Source organism: Megalopta genalis, chromosome 15, assembly GCF_051020955.1.
Source record: "Megalopta genalis isolate 19385.01 chromosome 15, iyMegGena1_principal, whole genome shotgun sequence".
Taxonomy (NCBI): domain Eukaryota; kingdom Metazoa; phylum Arthropoda; class Insecta; order Hymenoptera; family Halictidae; genus Megalopta; species Megalopta genalis.
In genome coordinates, this window is record NC_135027.1 from 7,709,826 (window position 1) to 7,728,670 (window position 18,845).

The 18,845-nt window shown below is 41.7% G+C and overlaps 1 protein-coding gene across 1 annotated transcript in view; it reads left to right on the forward strand.

Annotated features, from left to right (window-relative positions):
* Positions 1–9,188: 9,188 nt before the first annotated feature.
* Sol1 overlaps positions 9,189–18,845 on the forward strand; it is an 842,346-nt gene continuing 832,689 nt past the window's right edge. The window contains exon 1 of the mRNA XM_076526761.1: positions 9,189–9,772. Within this exon, the coding sequence (XP_076382876.1) occupies positions 9,770–9,772 (3 nt within the window). The 5' untranslated portion in view covers positions 9,189–9,769. The remainder of the gene's footprint in view (positions 9,773–18,845) is intronic.

Here is an 18,845-nt window from a genome sequence, read left to right on the forward strand (position 1 = left end):
TGCATCTTTATAAATTTATTTATTTAACGCCTTTAATAGCGATTCCAGAGTTACACGCAATTAAACACTATGGCTTCAACGTTATCGTCTCAATCCAGGTTCATTAAGTTACTACGTAATTTCGCTAAGCAATAGTGGTTCCCTCTAAATAGGACAGCTGTATGTAAACTAATATTCCTTGCGATAAATTTGAACTTTCTAATTTCGGTTTCATTAACCCTGGACCGGACGCGGCAGTTAAAGTTACATAAAGCGGTGCGAGGGGTGCGCGGCACCCCAAGAGACCTGTAAAAATAATACCGGAACAAAAACACGCTACTGCGACTCTCTTAATTAAAAGCTAACGCAGCAATTGACAGCTGGGTGGCGCCACTTAACATTTCGCTAATGAATAAAGAAACGCCGATTACAAAGAAGATGGCTAGGGTGTCAAACACCTCACGCGATCGTTCCAGGGTTAATTAATCGGCTTTGATATTGTGGGAATTTTTGGAGTCGATATTCGGCGCTTGGAAGGGATATCGAATTTCATAGTTTCCGGATAAAGAAATAATGTGCGGGTTGCATCGTATCAGTGACGTAACGCTAGTAATTTTGATAAAGTTGATAAATTGTCTAGGCGAAATTCGAAGCGTGAAATATACAATTCTTTGATACACAATGAACTTTTGTTTCGCGCGTTCATAAAGACCGGAGATATCTAGGTTACAGCCCTATCTTACCGAACAGTTGAACAGTATTCCCCACTGTATAATCGTACTGTTTAGTACTAGCAACACGATCATGCACAGCCACAGACTCTATTCTGGTATCGTCTCATTGGCTTGCTAACTCTCATGTATCTCCCTCTCTCTCTCTCTCGCCCTCTTGTTACTCGAGGACTGGAACAATGTTTGCTAATTATCAATGAAACGGCGAATACTATTATTAATACAAGCATGGAATCATACCGATCGTGTGCACGCGATATCGGTGCAATTCGGAAGAAAATCTCAGAACAAAATCTTCCAGTATTCTCGATATTTGCATGTGCCATAAATGCATAAAGATTCGTGGATACAACGATATAGTAATAGTATAGTATAGTATGATCCAAATTGTTCGTAGACACGTTTCAATAGGAAATTGCGATACAAGTTGTAAAAATGTGACACTCTTTGAATCTACTTCTAAAAAAGCTTCCACCTACCCTGAGAAATAAAAACGTCTGTCTTCCAACAGTTTAAATCGTTTGCTCATCGATGCAAATCGATTATTGCCATTCTCTCAACTTCTTTTGCAATCCTTTTACTCCCTTTAAACACTCTGTCCATATTATTGTTCGCAATTGTTCTTAATTCGATAACGATCATTCTATTAAAGGTTCCGTTGATATAATAAACACGATAATAATTAATAAATAATTATAATATTAATAATATTAGTAATACCACGCGATCGAGTTTAAAAATCTCTGCTTAAAATTTTACGACGTTCGCTAAAACAAACAGGTTCGACAAATAAAATTGATACACCAAACACGGGCTTATTTATTACTTGATCCGACCGAGAGATTCATAAGCCGTAGCACCGAGTTCGCGAACACAGACAGCGTAGTTTCCGACGACCAAAAAACGCAGAATACAGCGGAACAAAAGATCAGACCGCGAGAAAGTGTCCTTTTCCCAATTAACAAGCGCGCATCCGCGAAGCACGCTGTTCGAAGTGCGCGCGGGCTTTGTAATTGGCGGCGAGGGTGGCACTTTCGTGGCCCTACAGTATTTTCTTCCGCGCCGCGTTGTTTCGTCGTTTTCCTTTCTTGCTCACTTGAGATTTTGTTCGGCGTTAATGCGAGCGAAGGGTATATAACGTCGGCCCGCGACCGACATCGCTCTTTATTATTTTCCGAGAGGGTTCCCGCCGCGAATTGCGCGGCTCTATAGGGTCGTTCGTAGCCCGCCGCGATGTTTCAACGTAATTATTTCATTCGGCGGATTTCCCGCGACCGAGCGCGCATGCCCCGGCGCGGCTTTGTTAAACGCGGAATCGTTAAGAAAGCTAATTTGCCGCGTAAAACCGTTGTGTGATACCGGGCTTGGCCGGCTTAAACGGCGTCTTCGCTCTCCGTTAGACGAATCCGCCTGTAAAAGGGAACAGGGATTACCGCTCGCGTAATATATGTACTTCGCGGGAAAATCTCCCCCGCCAAAGCCAGAAAGATAGTAACGTTTAATATTTAACGTAACTTTTCATCGTGGCCTTAATTGCGGATAGACGAGCCGCGTTTGATGGACACCTTGCACGGTTGATATCAAAATGTCCCAGCAGTCTCGTTTCACGGACGCCGCTGCTACGAAACTTTTTCAAATGTCCGTAATAATAACGACCCAAGTTCCCCGCGAGTCCTCCTGCACTTAATGCAAATGCGCGGATAATTTTTCACTCTTTGCCTCGCGATGTCGCGGCTCGTGAAGATTTCAAGCGCAATTTCCACAATACGAGTGTCATTCAATCCTCCTCGCTCAAAGTCAAATATCAGTTTTTGTTCACGTAAAATCTCTTATCCACAATACGAGTGTCGTTCAATCCTCCTCGCTCAAAGTCAAATATCGCCGCTGTAAACGCCGTTTCGTTTTTAAGGAGGCTATCCCGGCAGAGACTGACTATCAGCAATTCTCCAGACTGGAATTATGCGCGAATTATTTTGCCAACTAATTTTTTCGACAATAAAAAACAGTTTTTGTTCGCGTAAAATCTCTTATCCACGATACGAGTGTCATTCAATCCTCCTCGCTCAAAGTCAAATATCGCCTCTGTAAACGCCGTTTCATTTTTAACACGTTCCGTGCCACGTGTACCATCGATGGTACACGCTTGCATGTTTACTTAGTGAACTGAACAAATTGTTTACAAGAAATTTAGAACCGAAGAATCAATTTCCACCGCAAGAATGGTCGTTGATAAGTTTTTGTTACGTTGTTATGTGTACGAGAATTAATAATTGCACGTAATACATCAAGTTTTAGTAAAGTATCAAAGTGTGAAGATTCGAGTAAAAAAAGCTCGGCACGGAACGTGTTAAGGGAGGCTATCCCGGCAGAGATTGACTATCAGCAATTCTCCAGACTCGAATCATGCGCGAATTATTTTGCCAACTAATTTTTTCGACAATAAAAACAGTTTTTGTTCGCGTAAAATCTCTTATCCGCCATCTGAATAGAATTTTGCCCAACTCTGATTGGTATTTACAGAGGACGGATGCAATGCCAATAATTATTGCTAAAAATTGAAATAACTCGAACGATAACAAAGTTTTTGAGCTGAAAAGAATTTAGCGCGGATTTTTCAGTTCGATTTTTTTTTGTTTCGTAAAAGGAAAATATTTTCATTGTCACAAATATGAGTTGGCAGAATCATTTGCACGTAACTCGGATCAGCGCGTAAAAAAATACTATCAAAGTGCATATTTTCAAAACTTTACCTCGAAAATCACTGGCACTTGATTTTTGCCGGAATTCCTACCCTTTAATTTAATCAACGAAACTAGAAGTAAACTCGTTTCATTCTTTCCTATTTTCTTCAATTTTGAATACAAACATTTAACGTGTCTTATTCGATAGTGGTTAATTCTCTATTCTGCGTCATTGTACATCATTAGATTGCGGATCTTTGTGCACAATCAAAAATAGTCAACGTTAATCGTAAGAAGCAGTAGCCAGTCATAAATGCATAAAATCCACGATCCGTACATCGCACAGAACCGCTAAAAATGCGCGTCAAACAAGAAAATCACACTTCGCCCTGTGAAAATCCTTTCCTAAAAACTCAAGTCAGAAAATATTCGCGACTGTTAAGATGCCGAATGCAATTCTAAATGGAGAAAAGTCATCGCGAGTCCTTCAAGTTCAAAAAATTCCAAAAAATATTTCAACCAACTCCGGGCAAGTTGAAGTCGAACAGAGCTTTCGATTCATCAGCTGCGCAAGAGCAATCGAATTAAAAACCGAACGGACGACGAGTGAGTAGCTTGGCGCAATTAAAAGACTAAACAAAGTGCTCAAAGAGCCGAGCACGCGTTGTCACAGATACACCCTCTCGACCCTCTGTTTCATTGGCTGTGACGAGCGCGACGATGAACGGGGAAAGCAGAACGAGGAGAAAACGATGAACGATCCGCGAACTGACCAGCGGTAAAAATAATTCTCGCGCGTTAATCGAGGAAGCTGCACGCCAACTTGTCGAACGATGACAGGTTAGTTTTGTTCAACTGCTCCTGGACGTTACGACACATTAAAGCAGAAGTTTGGTTTTACGAGCGGCAATTCGAGGCGAGCGTAATCGTTCCTCCGTCGAACTAATAACATAACCGTGGCACGTAAATTGCGCGGCCTATCGATAACAGGGTCGATACGATCCGACTGTAAATACAGCGGCGCGCGACGCACGAAAGCTGGACGCATCGCCCCGGCCAGCTTTTAATATTTGTTTTATTCCGTCCGATTGTCTATTGTTTCTTCCAGCACGGAAATTCCGTCGAAATGGAAAATGCGAACGCGAGCCGCGGCCTCCCGCAAACTTGTCAGTCGAAATGAAATGAACGGCGGGATGGACGTTACTGTTACGAGCGGATTCGAGAAACCCCGAACATTAATAATTATAATATCCGGGAGCGCACAATGCGTTTCGATTGAGAGTTCCCGTTTACAGCGTCGTTCCCAACTCGAAGACTGTATCGGTATCGCGAGATCTCGGCCAACGAACCCCTAATACCATTGTGATGTTGCAGTTTCGCCGATATTGTAGTTTGGAGATCTGCGAGCCGTCTCCGAGATTCTGATCAGGGTTTGGTTAATATACAGGGTATCCGATTCTAATCTACAAGTGAAAATATAATAAATGTTTCCCGCAGAATTTAAATGGTTTCGAGGAAGCTACGAGATGACATAATTCATACAGCGTGTTGTTTTGAGTGTAAGCGCGACTGTTAAGATGCCGAATGCAATTCTAAATGGAGAAAAATCATCGCGAGTCCTTCAAGTTCAAAAAATTCGAAAAAATATTTTAACCGAATCCGGGCAAGTTGACGATAATATGATAATTAGGAGAATATTCGAACTGTGTTTGTTATCCGTTGGAAACGGATGCTGTCGGAGTTATTAATGTCAGGGAATATCTTCGGTTAGGTGAGCCATTTTGTTTCGCTGACATAATTAATCGGTTTTGTGTATTCAGCATCGGTATTTAATTCGCTCTAGATCCGGCGATGAATGCGGATATTTACAATACCGAGCCGATAGAAATACTCGACGGCGTTGCTCATTATTTCGCTAAATCTGCTAAAATGCTGTGTGCGCGCACAGAACAGTGAACTTTCGGTCGGTCGGCGGTCCGCACTTCGTTGCCGGTATTACCATCGCGAAAGATGGAAATAGCGTGGGTAACGGTCGCGGTTTCATTCGAATGATCGGTTACACAAAGCGAAAATAGTTCTCAAGGTAAGGAGATTATCCTGTGGGATATACGATTCGGAGCGATCAGCGCGAAATTACCAACGCATTGAAAGCAGTATCATGCCAACCTTGTTAATCGCAGGAGCTTACTGTTTCCCGCGTGTTCATTATACTTCGTTCCATCGAACGTTGTAGAATTATCATCGATCAGGCAATAGCATTACGATTCCATTATCTGCAACAGTGCTGATCTCGAACTGACTAACCTCTGCTCGTTACCAGCAGCATTTCCATAACGACAATTTGCAGATTATAATGCATTTCGCTGTTGCAACTTTGTTTACCGATCTGTTTGTTTATTAACGAATCAGTTACGCTTAATTGACACCGACCGGGTTTCCGAATTAATTAAGATAATTCCCAGAAATTCCCAAAAATTATGATAATTATCATCGAAGAACATCGCACAAATCTACTTGAGTATAGTTCTGTTTTATTGCCAATACAGATTTACGATGATTGCACGTGCAATTACCATACATTGTTAAATGTACAGTTTTTGAAAGATCGTAACTAGATTATGAATGTTCATGCAAAACAAAAATTGTCTGCGCTGCTCACAAGATTCAAGAGCTACGTATATTATTCGTTTTTTTAAAAATAATTTTAACGAGTTGAAAACGGTGCAACAATATTTTCAATTTCTTTAAACGATTTTACTGTTTCGCATTTGGTCAACTCTTATTTCTTTAACCCGAGAAAGATAACCTACGTCGCAGAGGCGCCTGCGAAATAAACAACTGACTGCACCGTTTTCATAGAGGTCTAGTGATTTAAGTTTAAAATTACTTAAAATATAAAAAAATATAATATAAATGCATTTTATTTTTACAATAATGCCGAACCTTTAAAATGACTAGATTAACTTAAATAAATATCCATTGTTAGTATAAAATTGACGCCTTAGAAAAGCATGCGCCTCTGAAGCGTATGGTTATCTTTTACGTACGTTGTCATATGGTTATCTTTCTAGGGTTAAATAAGCGCATAAAATGAAAAATATTTGACGATAATCATTTTCATTAAAAGGAACGGCAGATGTAATAATAAAACTCGTCGTACAGAAAATGTTAATATAAAACTGACTAGGCTTGTTTTTGAGAAGGTACGAAAATACCGATTTGAAGAATAATTCTCACGTGATAAACAGGATCAATAATTAAAGACACTTTCCTTCAATCTTATTTTGTTAGACCGATGCTATCCGAGGTGTACCCGGCAATAGAATTTGTTTACTGCCAAGTTCGTGAACCGAGAGGTGACAGAAAACTGAGCCCGGGGATTTTGATCGGAGGGGAATTCAATCAGTCTGACAGTTTTATCGATCTCCCGTTGACACCGCGGACCAAGACCCGCAGCCCTGTTCCGATCCGAGGCAAGAGCTCTTGCGAAGGTGTTAAACCTGACGAAACAGGTCGACACCGCAACACCGTCAACTTCTGATGGAGGGATTTTATTGAATGAGTTAGTGAGCTTTTTCCAGTTGACCCGAAAGGCGGGATCAGCCTTTTTAAGTGTCTTAACGCGGTACTTTCGGGCCCCTTTTCTGTAGCCACGTGGATTTGTAAATCTTCGGCGGGCACGATCCTATAAAATGTTTAAAAGACACGTGGCAGCTCTGTCTTACACTTTCATCTGATTTCACGTAGACTTTCTTCGGTGGAGTTATAGAAAATTTATTCACACTCGTGACAAAAGTGGTGGCTTCCCATGAACATTTTCATTACCGAGAAGCTTCCACTACGTCGGTGATGCAAAGGTATTAATTCATAATTGAATTCGTTGTACCCTCTAAATTGTGAAACCTGTTTTATCTGGTTTAAGTGACTTTAATGGCAGCAGCAGTGGTATATATTGTTCTATACATGTCGTATATATTTGTATTAACAAGAATAGTTGTAGTAATATTTTCGGATAACCAGCTAAACCGATTTATTTCTCGTAATTATATTTAGATAAGATAGAGCTAATGAATTGTTTGGAGTGTTGTAAACAGCCCCACAAACATAAATGGGTTCACGAGCTGAACAATAGCGTATTAAAACTTGGATAGTTTACAGGAACTACATTAAAGCTTGGTTCGTTGATGATCGTGAGGGCCGCTGCGGTACGCGAATCGTAAGAATGGTTTGTTGTAACTATTTTCTAAAGCGAGTTGATACATTCAGTTATTTGAAGAAGTTAGATCTGTGTTTCAGTTCGACGTGTGAGCAATGGATGCAGCATTGTAATTAGTAAGCGAATTTATGAAAGATAATTTTCGTCTTGGCGGACGTTATTCTCAGCTGCAGTCGTAAATAAATTAAACATTCGTTAAAAGCGTTTGTTGCATGTTGCAATTAATGTATTAAAATCTGAAATTAATTGTTACTGGAACATTAACAGGCAACATTTCATCGACGTCGAAATGTTCGTCAAACGAACCTCCATTTGTAATTACGTTTCGCGTTGTCACTCCAATTTTCTTCGGTATTTTCCTTTGATCCCAATTCTCATGGAAAACGGAGCAGACGTAAAACTCTCCGAATAAAAAGTTCCGATACTTTCCTGCATAAAAGCTTTATTTCGGCAGCAAGAAATGCAACCGAGGAAATCATTAACTAGCAGGCTTCTTGCTAATGATCTAAATTGATGTGTAATTAGGGGATAATTAATTCAGGACGATATTTAAATTACCCAGTCAGAGTTCAGAATAACTTTCGCATAGATTTCGAGGCAGGTCGTCTAAGTCCGGGTATTCTGCGGGGGTAGGATTTATCTCTCAATGGCCTTGACCGGCCGGCTAATTTCGCGCTAACTTTAGCACATTAACGCCTGAACATATGAAGAAGATAAATGTAGCGGGCTTGTTGCAAAAGATAAAACCGGTTCCGGTGGTTTATATGGTTTACATCGATGGGACTATCATTTTTCATAACGTTGAAACCTGTGCAGGAGTTTTTTGGAAGTTGTACAGTATACACGTCTACTATACAGATTATACGTACATACATTTCTCGAAAAAGTATAACTATTAATTTATAGTTCAACATTTTAACGCTTTATCCGCCGGAAGCGGATAAAGGAATAGAATTTTTAGTAATTCTGCTCTAAGTTAAGAGGAAACTTAAAAATACTTATTATGAAACACCGCTCCATTGTGGCTCCTGCTTGAAACAGCAGCACGAACAATATAATAAAAACTAAACAGAGCGTATGAAACTGGATGCAAAAATTAATTAAATCCACTCACGCAAATACCGTTGTTTTATCTTTCTACTTATCGAATAAGACCTCTTAAATGTTTCCATTCGTTTATTCCGATTATTCTCGAATAAAAAAATTTAATATGCCTTATTCGATAAGTATAAAGTTAATTATACTTGTACTAGAGACACAAGAAACGGCCACCCCGCGGTAACCGGCTCCACCACCCTACGCGTTCTCCCCTCGTTGCCATCACGTTTTAATCTGTCAAACGCTTCGCGAAAGGCAAAGCAATTGCAGCTTGTATAGACACCTAGCTCAGATAACAAAAATCATTTTTCATTGCGAAGAATTTTACGAAACTGTACTTTGGCCGACTGGAACGACGAGATACCAGACTGTGCGATCGCACGAGATCTCGTGGCTTGTGTCTCGTGCTCGTGCAGGCAATGCCGAAGAGCGCAGGCGTCCGGTATCCGGCGTCCGGTGGCGGCAAGCGGGTTCCGATTTTCTCTAGTGCCGCGTCAACTGCCGCTGGAGAGTCGTGCGCGTCGCACCCTGTCGTCTCCGACGACCCCTGTTCTTCGCGAGACACCGTTCGCGAGATCACGTTTCCCCTGTTCGATCCCGTGCCGATGCGAAATCCTCCTGGAGGATTGTAGTGAGTCGACGGGCCGGATGTCGCCGGCCCCTGCGGAGCAATGCTAGCGGAGTCCGCGCGACGAACGCGTGCCGAGCGAGTCCCGCACGCCGGAACCGTGTAGCAGAGCAACAACGTGCGACCGAAACGGAAAGAAAATCAGTGCAGGGTGCGTCTCGTTCCACCTTTGGTTCCGTTCCGATGGTCCCCGTGGGGCTCTGTTCGGTGTGATTTGAGTGTGTGCAAAGAGCCCTGTGATAGTAGCCCACCCGTGTTAGCAGCCGGGCCCTCGTACCAGCTCGCGATCCCGGAAAAGGGCCAATTCGTGGAAGTGCGTCGACTATGAATTGGTGCAAAGTGCAGGCTGTCGCGACCGTAGAGGAGACGTCGTCCGGCTGGAAAAGTATGCTTTTATCGGACGTCGGAGCATGAGGGACGCCGCATCCTCGACGTAATGGTGAGTGCTGCTGCTGAGCCCCCTTTGATGGGTTCGGGGATCCGAGATCGGGCCCGATCGCCGATGGCCCGACACGCTCCTGCCACCGCAGAGACGAATATCCTCGAAGATCCCGGTGGTCGGCGGTTGCACCCGAGGAACGTCTATCGGCGATGCAGCGGATCGAAGACCGACGGGATTTTCAGAGGAACTGCGCGCGGTTTCGTTCGCCTGCCGATCTCGCCCGCGCGAAAGCTCCCGGAGGCTCGCGAATCTGCCTGGCAAGTAGAGTCACGTGCGCGGCGATGAATCGGGAAGCATCGCGACGGATGGTCTATTTTTTCCCCGTCACCGGCAGAGACGAGGCTCGAAATACGCGGTTCCCGCGATGAGCATCGCGTGATACGTTCCCATGTTCTGCCATTCCTTGCGCGGTTTGCACGCGCAACATTCGAGCACAACGTAATGATGGTTCTTGCTCTCTCTTACTTCTCCGACGAGGCAAAACGCGCGTTTTCCTATAATTATCCGGCCGTTTCCGAGAGGAAAGGATTAATCACCTGATATTGGCGGTGTTCCCGAATCGAAGCGACGAACGAAACACGTTCGGACTAACTTCCTTTTCCGAGCGGATGCGTGGGAAAGAAGTGTGTAATAGCTTTGGAAAGAATGGAGCGACGCAGCGAGCTTTGTATTTCATTAGCGCGTTTGACGCGCTCGACACCGGGTATGTGACGGCGCGGTGTTCGAAGCTGGGAATTAGAAGCCGGTAGTTAATTATATTTGTCAGGTTTAATGAATTACATTGAAAATTAGATCGCCCGCACCGGTCGCCGCGGCGCGCCGCGTGAAATTTTAACAAACGTGTCGCGACCAGGCCCGTTTTCTTTTTTCGCGGTACGCGGCGGTAACGAAACTGGCAGTGATATGCAAATTACCTATTATAGTAGATACCAGCATAAATCATAATTTATCTTCATTACTATTTGGAATTCCCGCGCGCGAAGATAAATCAATTTGATGCCGCGGAATAAGGTAATTAACTATGGAAGAAATGCTCGTGCTGCACAAATGTAATTTCAACGATGCCACGGATACGATGCCAACTTATATCTAAGTAACGAATGCATTCGGCCCAGTCACTTGCAAAATAGAGAAAGTTCTACGTTCTCCGACATTGTTGGAAGCGTATCTTTTTCGCTTGTTCTTGCGACTTATAAATTGACTTATCGACGCTAAAACTACCGAGCGAGCAATGTGTTTTATCACGATGACGGGATCGGATTTAAAGAAATGTCGTACGATTTATACTATAATGTATGCTTTGGTAAAGAATTTCATCGATCAAAAACGTGTCTATAATTTCAGTAACATTTCGACTAGTGTGAAGCAGGCAATTAAAATTTATTAGACTGCGGATCTTTATGCGAAATAAACATAATCTCCATCAGTTCCAGCAAACAAGAATCAAGTGAACATTTCTTTCTTTAACACTTGCAAGGTGGCGGCTGCGTCAATATTAACCCAGATAATTTAAATCGTTCATTTAATTACTCATTTTTTCCGGCAATTAAACAAGATAAATTGCTCCTACATTAGAAACAACGAAAAGGCTAACAAGTGTACAAGAAATTTCTTCAAAAACATGTTTTGAAAAACTGCTGAATAAAACTTTTCATAAACATTTGTGAAAATGATCCGCCGTCGTTGAAAATAGTGCATGGACGTCTCCGAATTCTTTGAATATTTTCAGTGTTTTAAACGTCACTTGCCCATTTTTATCCACGTCAAATCCGCAGAGCGAAAACGAAGGACGAAGAATTCATTTTCAATTAAGCCTTCAGAAAGAACACATTCGACGTTAACTACTTGTCCTGATCTGCACGCGAATAGGAACGCGAGCTTGAAATATTAATAATTAGAAGAATTAATGTCCCCTACTAAAATTTAACGACTCGTGTGATTATAGAGTGGCCGAACCGCGTGGGCACGATAAAAATAGGATACGAGCTTGTTTTTTTCTTCTGTTATTTTATTTGCGATAGCGGACACGAGCACGTTTTAAAGCTTTCGTGGATGCGTCGATTTTTTCGTCGAAAGCTTTAGCTTGCTATTTGCACGAAATGGTGGAAGAGAAAGGGAGGGCAATCAGCCATTAATGGCACGTGTCGTGGCGCGCAATTTACATACCTGAGTATGTGTCTACTCTAGGTCAGACACACCGGCGCTTACGATTTTAGACTCTGCATTATTCCACTTTGCGCCGGGAATGTCGGCGCCGGGCCGGATGAATAATCTCAATCGATCATATTAACTGGTCAATCGGTTTATCTCCTGACTATTCATTGGAAGAATGATTCGAAACCCCGGCACCAAGAGCTTCGGTAATTAGCTCATGTACCGCATACATTTCCATTAGCGAATATACCAATTTTATGCTAAATACGTGTTGCTGATGGTCGTCAAAATGTTATTCAATTACTGTGCCCGAGCATTCTGTTTTCACGCGTAAAAACAGTCCCTTTATACAGAGCGGAGTGCGTAAATGCGACCGTCTAAACCCCCTTTGTTGTTTACATATTTACGAGACAGATCTTTCCGACGGATAACACTGGAGGCTTCAAACAGACGCGCAAAGTGATCCAATTACATTTTGTTCTAGCGCTCTGATCATCATCGATTTGCGCCAGTTTCTTCTTCATTTCTCTGCACGTACGTCACGCGCCGAAGTAAATTCCGAAGGAACTAATTATTGCACAATTCAGAGTTACTTGTTGATTGTTAATTCGTGGGTTATTCGAAATTGTTCAGAAAACATTTACATTCATGGAATTACAGTGACAGGCTAACTTGTCACACGCGATCGTATGTGTTAGGATCGTTCGATAAAATTAATGTAAATTTGGGAAATGCAAGGAAACCTTCGCATTAAAAGATATTTATTGCGCGATTCTTCTGTCATTTTTTTTAGTCGATGTAAGAAACCCTTCCACTTTTCAGATATTTAGAAAGCAACAGATGATCATCAAAATTTGCACAAAGACTCTCAGTTTGGTCATTATAAAACATGTTCAACAAAGGGAGAGGGTGATTGTACATAAAAAATCAAATTGAATCTAAGAAACACAATTTCTTCAATTCAGGCTTCGTTGTCGTAAAAATCGATTTTGAATATTCATCATTTTCAACAATTTTTGCATTTTTCATTTAAATCCACTCCAAATCCATAAACAGAAATAAGTAACATTCCACATCGTGTTGATACTAATTATATCGGTACTATTTTTAAGTGACATGTGATTTTTATCGAGATCCATCCATTTAAACCATAGTTACTTGTACGCTGAATATTCAAAGTCGTTTCTCTCGACAGCGAAGCCTGAAGTGAAAAAATTCTATTTCTCACTTTCGATCGGTCTTTTCACGTAGAATCATCCCCTTCTCGGTTCTACCACCGCTGCTTGGACACCCTGTATAAATGGCCATTAAGAGCCGATTAAGTAAACGCGTATAAAAAGTTGGACAAGTATTAATTCGATCCGGAAGAAATATGGAGAATTCCGTGCGGCGTAGTCGCTTAATTCAATCGAACGCGTAATAGTCAACGCCGACAATAATTTATCCGCGGCAACAAGATGGCTCCGTAGGACGATACATCGCACGTCCATAATAAAGTTCGTCGCGGCGAACAGGCATCCGCAATTAAAGGCGATCAGATCAATGATTAACTGCTGCCCGGTCGAGAACTAATTAGAAAGTTCATCGATTTTTCACCGTTCTCCCGATCACGGTGCCCCGGCCCGAAGATTTATCACGGCCCCGCTCTGCACGCCGCGCCGGTAGGCGTGAAAAATGATTTTCGAAAAGTTCCAATAACGCCGCGGACCGGCAACAGTTGCGATCTCGTCGCGTCTTTTGATTCAGAAGCTCCGTTCCACCGCGACAAGGGCCGTCCGCTCCCGTAATGGCGAATCGCGGATATTTTTCACGGGCAATGATTTATTCGGCGACGATGGGGCCGATCGTGTGCAACGGCCGCGCAAACGGGATCGCGCGCGCGTACCATACACGGCCGCGTAAACGCGTGGCTGCGTTACCCCGAGAGCACATGACGCGAGTTACCGTTCACTTTGGCACCCGTGTCAAAACTGCATTTACAAGCAACGAACTCATTCCGCGGAGTTTTTCAATTGTTCCAGCCCGGCCGCGGAATTGATTTCCCGTGTCACTGTTATTTTTCAACTCAACGTTTAATTAACTCCTCCAGCCTTCGCAATTCACCATGTTCGGCCGAATTATAGGACGCCGTGAAAGTTGCCGGAATTACGGTTTAATATCGGTTTTACGTTGAACAGCTTTCTACGCGAAACCGGCGTCACTTATTTGGAACCGATGTATTCGGATATTAAAGCACCAGGAAATGAAATTCTCGCGATAGTCATTCACGTCGACGAAATTGTACGGCTTGGATAATACGGGTAGTAGAACCTCGATTATATATATATTCGGTCAACCAATTTCAATATTCTCTATTGTCCAAATGCGTCTCGCGCGTTTAATTCACTAAATCGAAGACAGCCGATGTGCAAAACGATTTTCTGTACAAATGAATGAAGACTAAGCGACTGTTTTTATTATGCGAATAATCGCGTCAGTTTATATAACCGGATAATCGAGGTTACACTGTATAATTAAACAGTACTATTAATCATTTGACGTACCCGTTTTGTACGTAGTCACAATGTTCTGAAAGCTAGAACGAAGAACATTCTCTTACTGAAAATGAAACGAAGATGTTATTAATCTTGATATCCTTTTATCTCAGTGCACATGCCATAGTTGTATAAAAATCCGCAATTTGAACGATGTTTCATATTTTTAGTGCTATTTAATGAAAACTAGTGTAAGGAACGTTCTCTCATTAAGAATAAAATAAGAATTGGCACTATTAATTTTCGCTAATATACGCATTTCCTTGCACCTTAGTGCACACGCAACAATTGTATAGAAATCCACGGGCTAAATGAAGTTTCTCATTTTCGAACTTATTTTACGAAAACTAGTACAAGGATCGTTGGAAACGAAATAAGGATGCTATTCATTGTCAATAGTATGCGCATTTTCTTTGAAAAATTCTCGAGCGCCGTAAATAGGTAAGAATTCGCGGTCTAAATGATGTTCCACGTTCCGATAATTATTCGTTGAAAACTAGAATACAGAACGTTGAGAATAAGCTAAGGATACCGTACATTTTCAATTAATATGCGAACCTACTATCATATTATTCGCATGTGAAATAAACGCATAAAAATCCGCGGTCTATATGAAAAGCGTCTATTACCGTACCCCACGGCCATATCTTTTTTTCGTTCGATTCGCGGTAGAAGCCGAGCCGAATTAAGGTATTCGAGAGTTTGGGTACACCGAAAAATTCGATGAAAGTGGGAGGGAGAATTCAGTGAAATAATACGGCTCTCCGATGGAAATCCCGTAAAATAATACAACTCGAATGAAAATATCGAGAATGGCATCTGCGGCGGAAGTGGAAAAACCGGGGACTAGTCAGACAAGTCGGTTTCCACGCGGCTCCCGTGCGCAGCTCGATAAATATTGAAAAATTATTCGTCGAAAGTGAAAATATAACGTTTCTCGTCTGAGCGGAGTAATGGAGCAGAATGTCCGATGAGTTATTAAAAATGGAAAGCCCCGCGGAGCCGGGCCACACCGTCGAACGTTTCGCTTTCGCGTGCCTCCCGGCGAACAGTTTTCCAGCTGATTTTAAAGTTCGAGCGATATACTCGTTGCGCCCCTATAACTTAGTGTGAACCGAAATTTACGCTGCCGTGGCAGGTTTATTTATCGGGCGTTCGGAACCGGGCGCAGTAGTACACAGGCCGAGGTTTATGACTTCTTCTGCACTGTAGGAGCCATTCGGATTGCCAAGAAAACGTATACCCCCGGCATTCGTACTTCCGTGTTGCAACACGTGCAATGATCGTAAATGCACGCGCTTACAAGCGTTTGAGGCATGCATACAGAATCGATCGCAGATACACTGACGCGCGCTTGATCTACGTGCCCCCGCGGCGGTTGATCTATCCGCGGATTCGATTCTATCGCAGACACTAAACATCCGACCTCGCGAAATTTTAGCTGTTGCGTGCGAGCCAACTACAGCTTTTACATCTCCGTTTCAATCAATTCTCGCTTCTGCACTTTCATCGACAACTTACCCGTATACGGCGTTTTCATAGTGCTGAGAAATCATTTCCTGCGTGCTGCAGGGAGTTCATTTTTTTCTTCTTCTAATTTTTCTTCTTTTTTTTTTCATTCAGCACCTGGAATCTCGCCCGAGATTCGTGTCGGCTGACGAGAAAATATAATCCACAGAAAAATGTTTAACAATATGATTCGTACAAATGTAGTGCGTAAATCAGATGATATATTAGGTTAAAAGTAATGCATTGCGGCACGTTAATTAAAGCAAATAGCGTTAATTTTCGCAACTGTTCGATTAGAATGGTACGCTAAAACTGCGAAAGAGAACAGGATAGTCAATTATTGAAGATTATTTATTTTATGTAGTCGTTGGTATTTTTAGCGAGGACAACATTATATTTTTAGCTGCTCTTATGTTCACGATTTAGACGCGAAAGTCTTCGAACGTGTTCTAAGAGCATTTTACAAGCATTCGTTAATTTTAGATGTTCGATGGAAACGATTTTGAAGAATGAATCTTTCATTTAAAATAGTTAACTGTATCGTTAGAGCAATGGTAATAGTTAGTCCGCGGATTTTTGTGCAAAATCAAAACCACCTGTGTTGACTGAATGAAACGGAAGTCAGATAAAAATGTGTTTTCCCTTTTAATCATTTTAATAAGATGTACACGATATAAAAATATTCCTAAATTTTTCTAATGTCTTTCGAATTTTGTTTTTGATCTAGTTAGTTTTCTCAAAAGTGCACAAAATCCGCAGTCTCGTAATAATCACAACGAAGATGATGAAAATATGAACAGATAAAATATACAATATCTTTACTTCTTCTTTTAATCTGTAAACTTCACTAACGTGTAAAGATAGTTTTTTTTATAATTAACTGCATATAAATTAGACAGCATCCTTTATCACGTTCTCAAATAAAGAAAAGTAACAAACAAATATCATTCAGGCAGACCACGATTTCTCGTATTAAACATTTACGTATTACGGAAAAACGTTCGATCGCGTTTATTACAATATTGGAATCATTAATTCCGTCAGCCACACGTTTTTTTTTCACGACGAAGCAAAATGCACCGCAGGGAATTTAAACAAGCAGAAACGCGCGGGAAGCAAGGTGTTAATTAATTTTACGAACGCGAAGAAAGCGAACCGCTCAAATTGTTAGTTCGCGCCGGCAATATTGACAGGTCGTAATTAAAAAATTCAAACACGCCGGAATAATTAATCCGATATTTCAGAGTTTCAGCCGGCACGCGAGCAACGATTAACAAAGTAAAAACTCGCTTTGATGCTATTAGTTTACAAACACGATTTATCTTCAAGCGTGGCCCCGCGACCGGCGCGTGCGCGCGCGCGCGTGTGTGTGCGCGCGCGTGTGTCGGGCACATATCGCGCGACGCGAATATGAGATATCAAAGTAAATTGACACGGGTTTGCTTGACAACCAGCAAAAATTGTTCAGCACTTTCGGCGCGTTTAACCGCGGCGGCTGTATAACCATCGGCACGTATTTACAGTACAGAATAAGTTCTCCCTTCGGATCTCTCAATTCCCGAAACAGAAAGTGCTGCACGAAATGTAATGTAATCAAACCGGAACTGCACAGCTTTGTTTGCTTAATTCCGCCAAGCATGTGTACAGCCCTAGTCAAGCTTGTGCTGTCGGGGTTGTTATCCGAGGTACGTCCGGTTGACATCGCCGCTGAACAAAATCCGTTAACAACATTTTCAGCGCAGTCGTTCTTTGTAATAATGCATCTCGCTTACACTCGAAATTAATGTAATTTTATTATGCGGTGTGCACAAGCTTTTGGGAAATTGCGAAACAACGTTCGTTTTATTTATTATTTTATTCTTTCGTTTTTGTCATATTTTTTAAAAATAATCTGCTCACTTTACGGTTAAATGAATGTTATTACGTTATGCAGTATACATATACAAGTTTTACAGAATAATGATATTATTTTGTATCGATTTATTGCTTCATCATATCGTATTAAACAGAGTGCGAGCAAAGCAGAAAATTAAAAGGAAAAATGTTATAAAAAATGATGCGGATATGATATGACATAGTAGAGTAACAGCAGTCCGGGTAAAGTAAAATCTCTCGAATGATTCTCGAAATAATGAACCTGCATCGCGACAAAATAAATATTATTCAATTATTCTGTATGTTTATGAAATTCTAAGAGAACAAGACAAGATTAAGTTCAAATTGACTGCGTGAAACTGCGCAATGTTCATTATCGAAGGTACAGTGCGCAAATGGATGATTTTGAGTTTCCAAGAGGAACCAAACAAGCCACGAAGGTTAGTCGAACGAGGACAGCATAATCTTGCAATGTTCGAGCAACATCGTGTCACAATTTATGGAAGAACGCAGGTCATACGAGTGTCTGAAGTTACGTTGTTTGGCACTATCGCCAAGGGATTCGAAGCTTTGAGAGCTATTGTACACACGAGGATGGGTCTCGCAATTAGGTTCATAAGGCTGCATGTGGGAGTATTGGGAAACTCCGAAAACCACCCTCGTCATGCTTCATATATCGATCCTTCTGCCTAGCCGCAAATTAACCGTGGAACATAGCAATTTAGGCTCTGTCACTTTCGGGAGATATTCATTGTTCCTCGTCAAAAAGTGCCTGCCATGATGCTGTTGCAGAAAATCAACGAAATTGCAATGCGAATAGAAAGATTCTAATGTCAGGTGGAAGACAATACAAGAGTTTAATTCCTATGTTGCCATTGTTCAGCGAAAGTTGCCGGCAAATGAGCCGTTTATTTTGAAAGTGGCATAAATCACTTTGTTTTTAAGTCGATATATTTAAGGGTTTGCGTTTTAACACGTTTAAAAATATGGATGCTAAC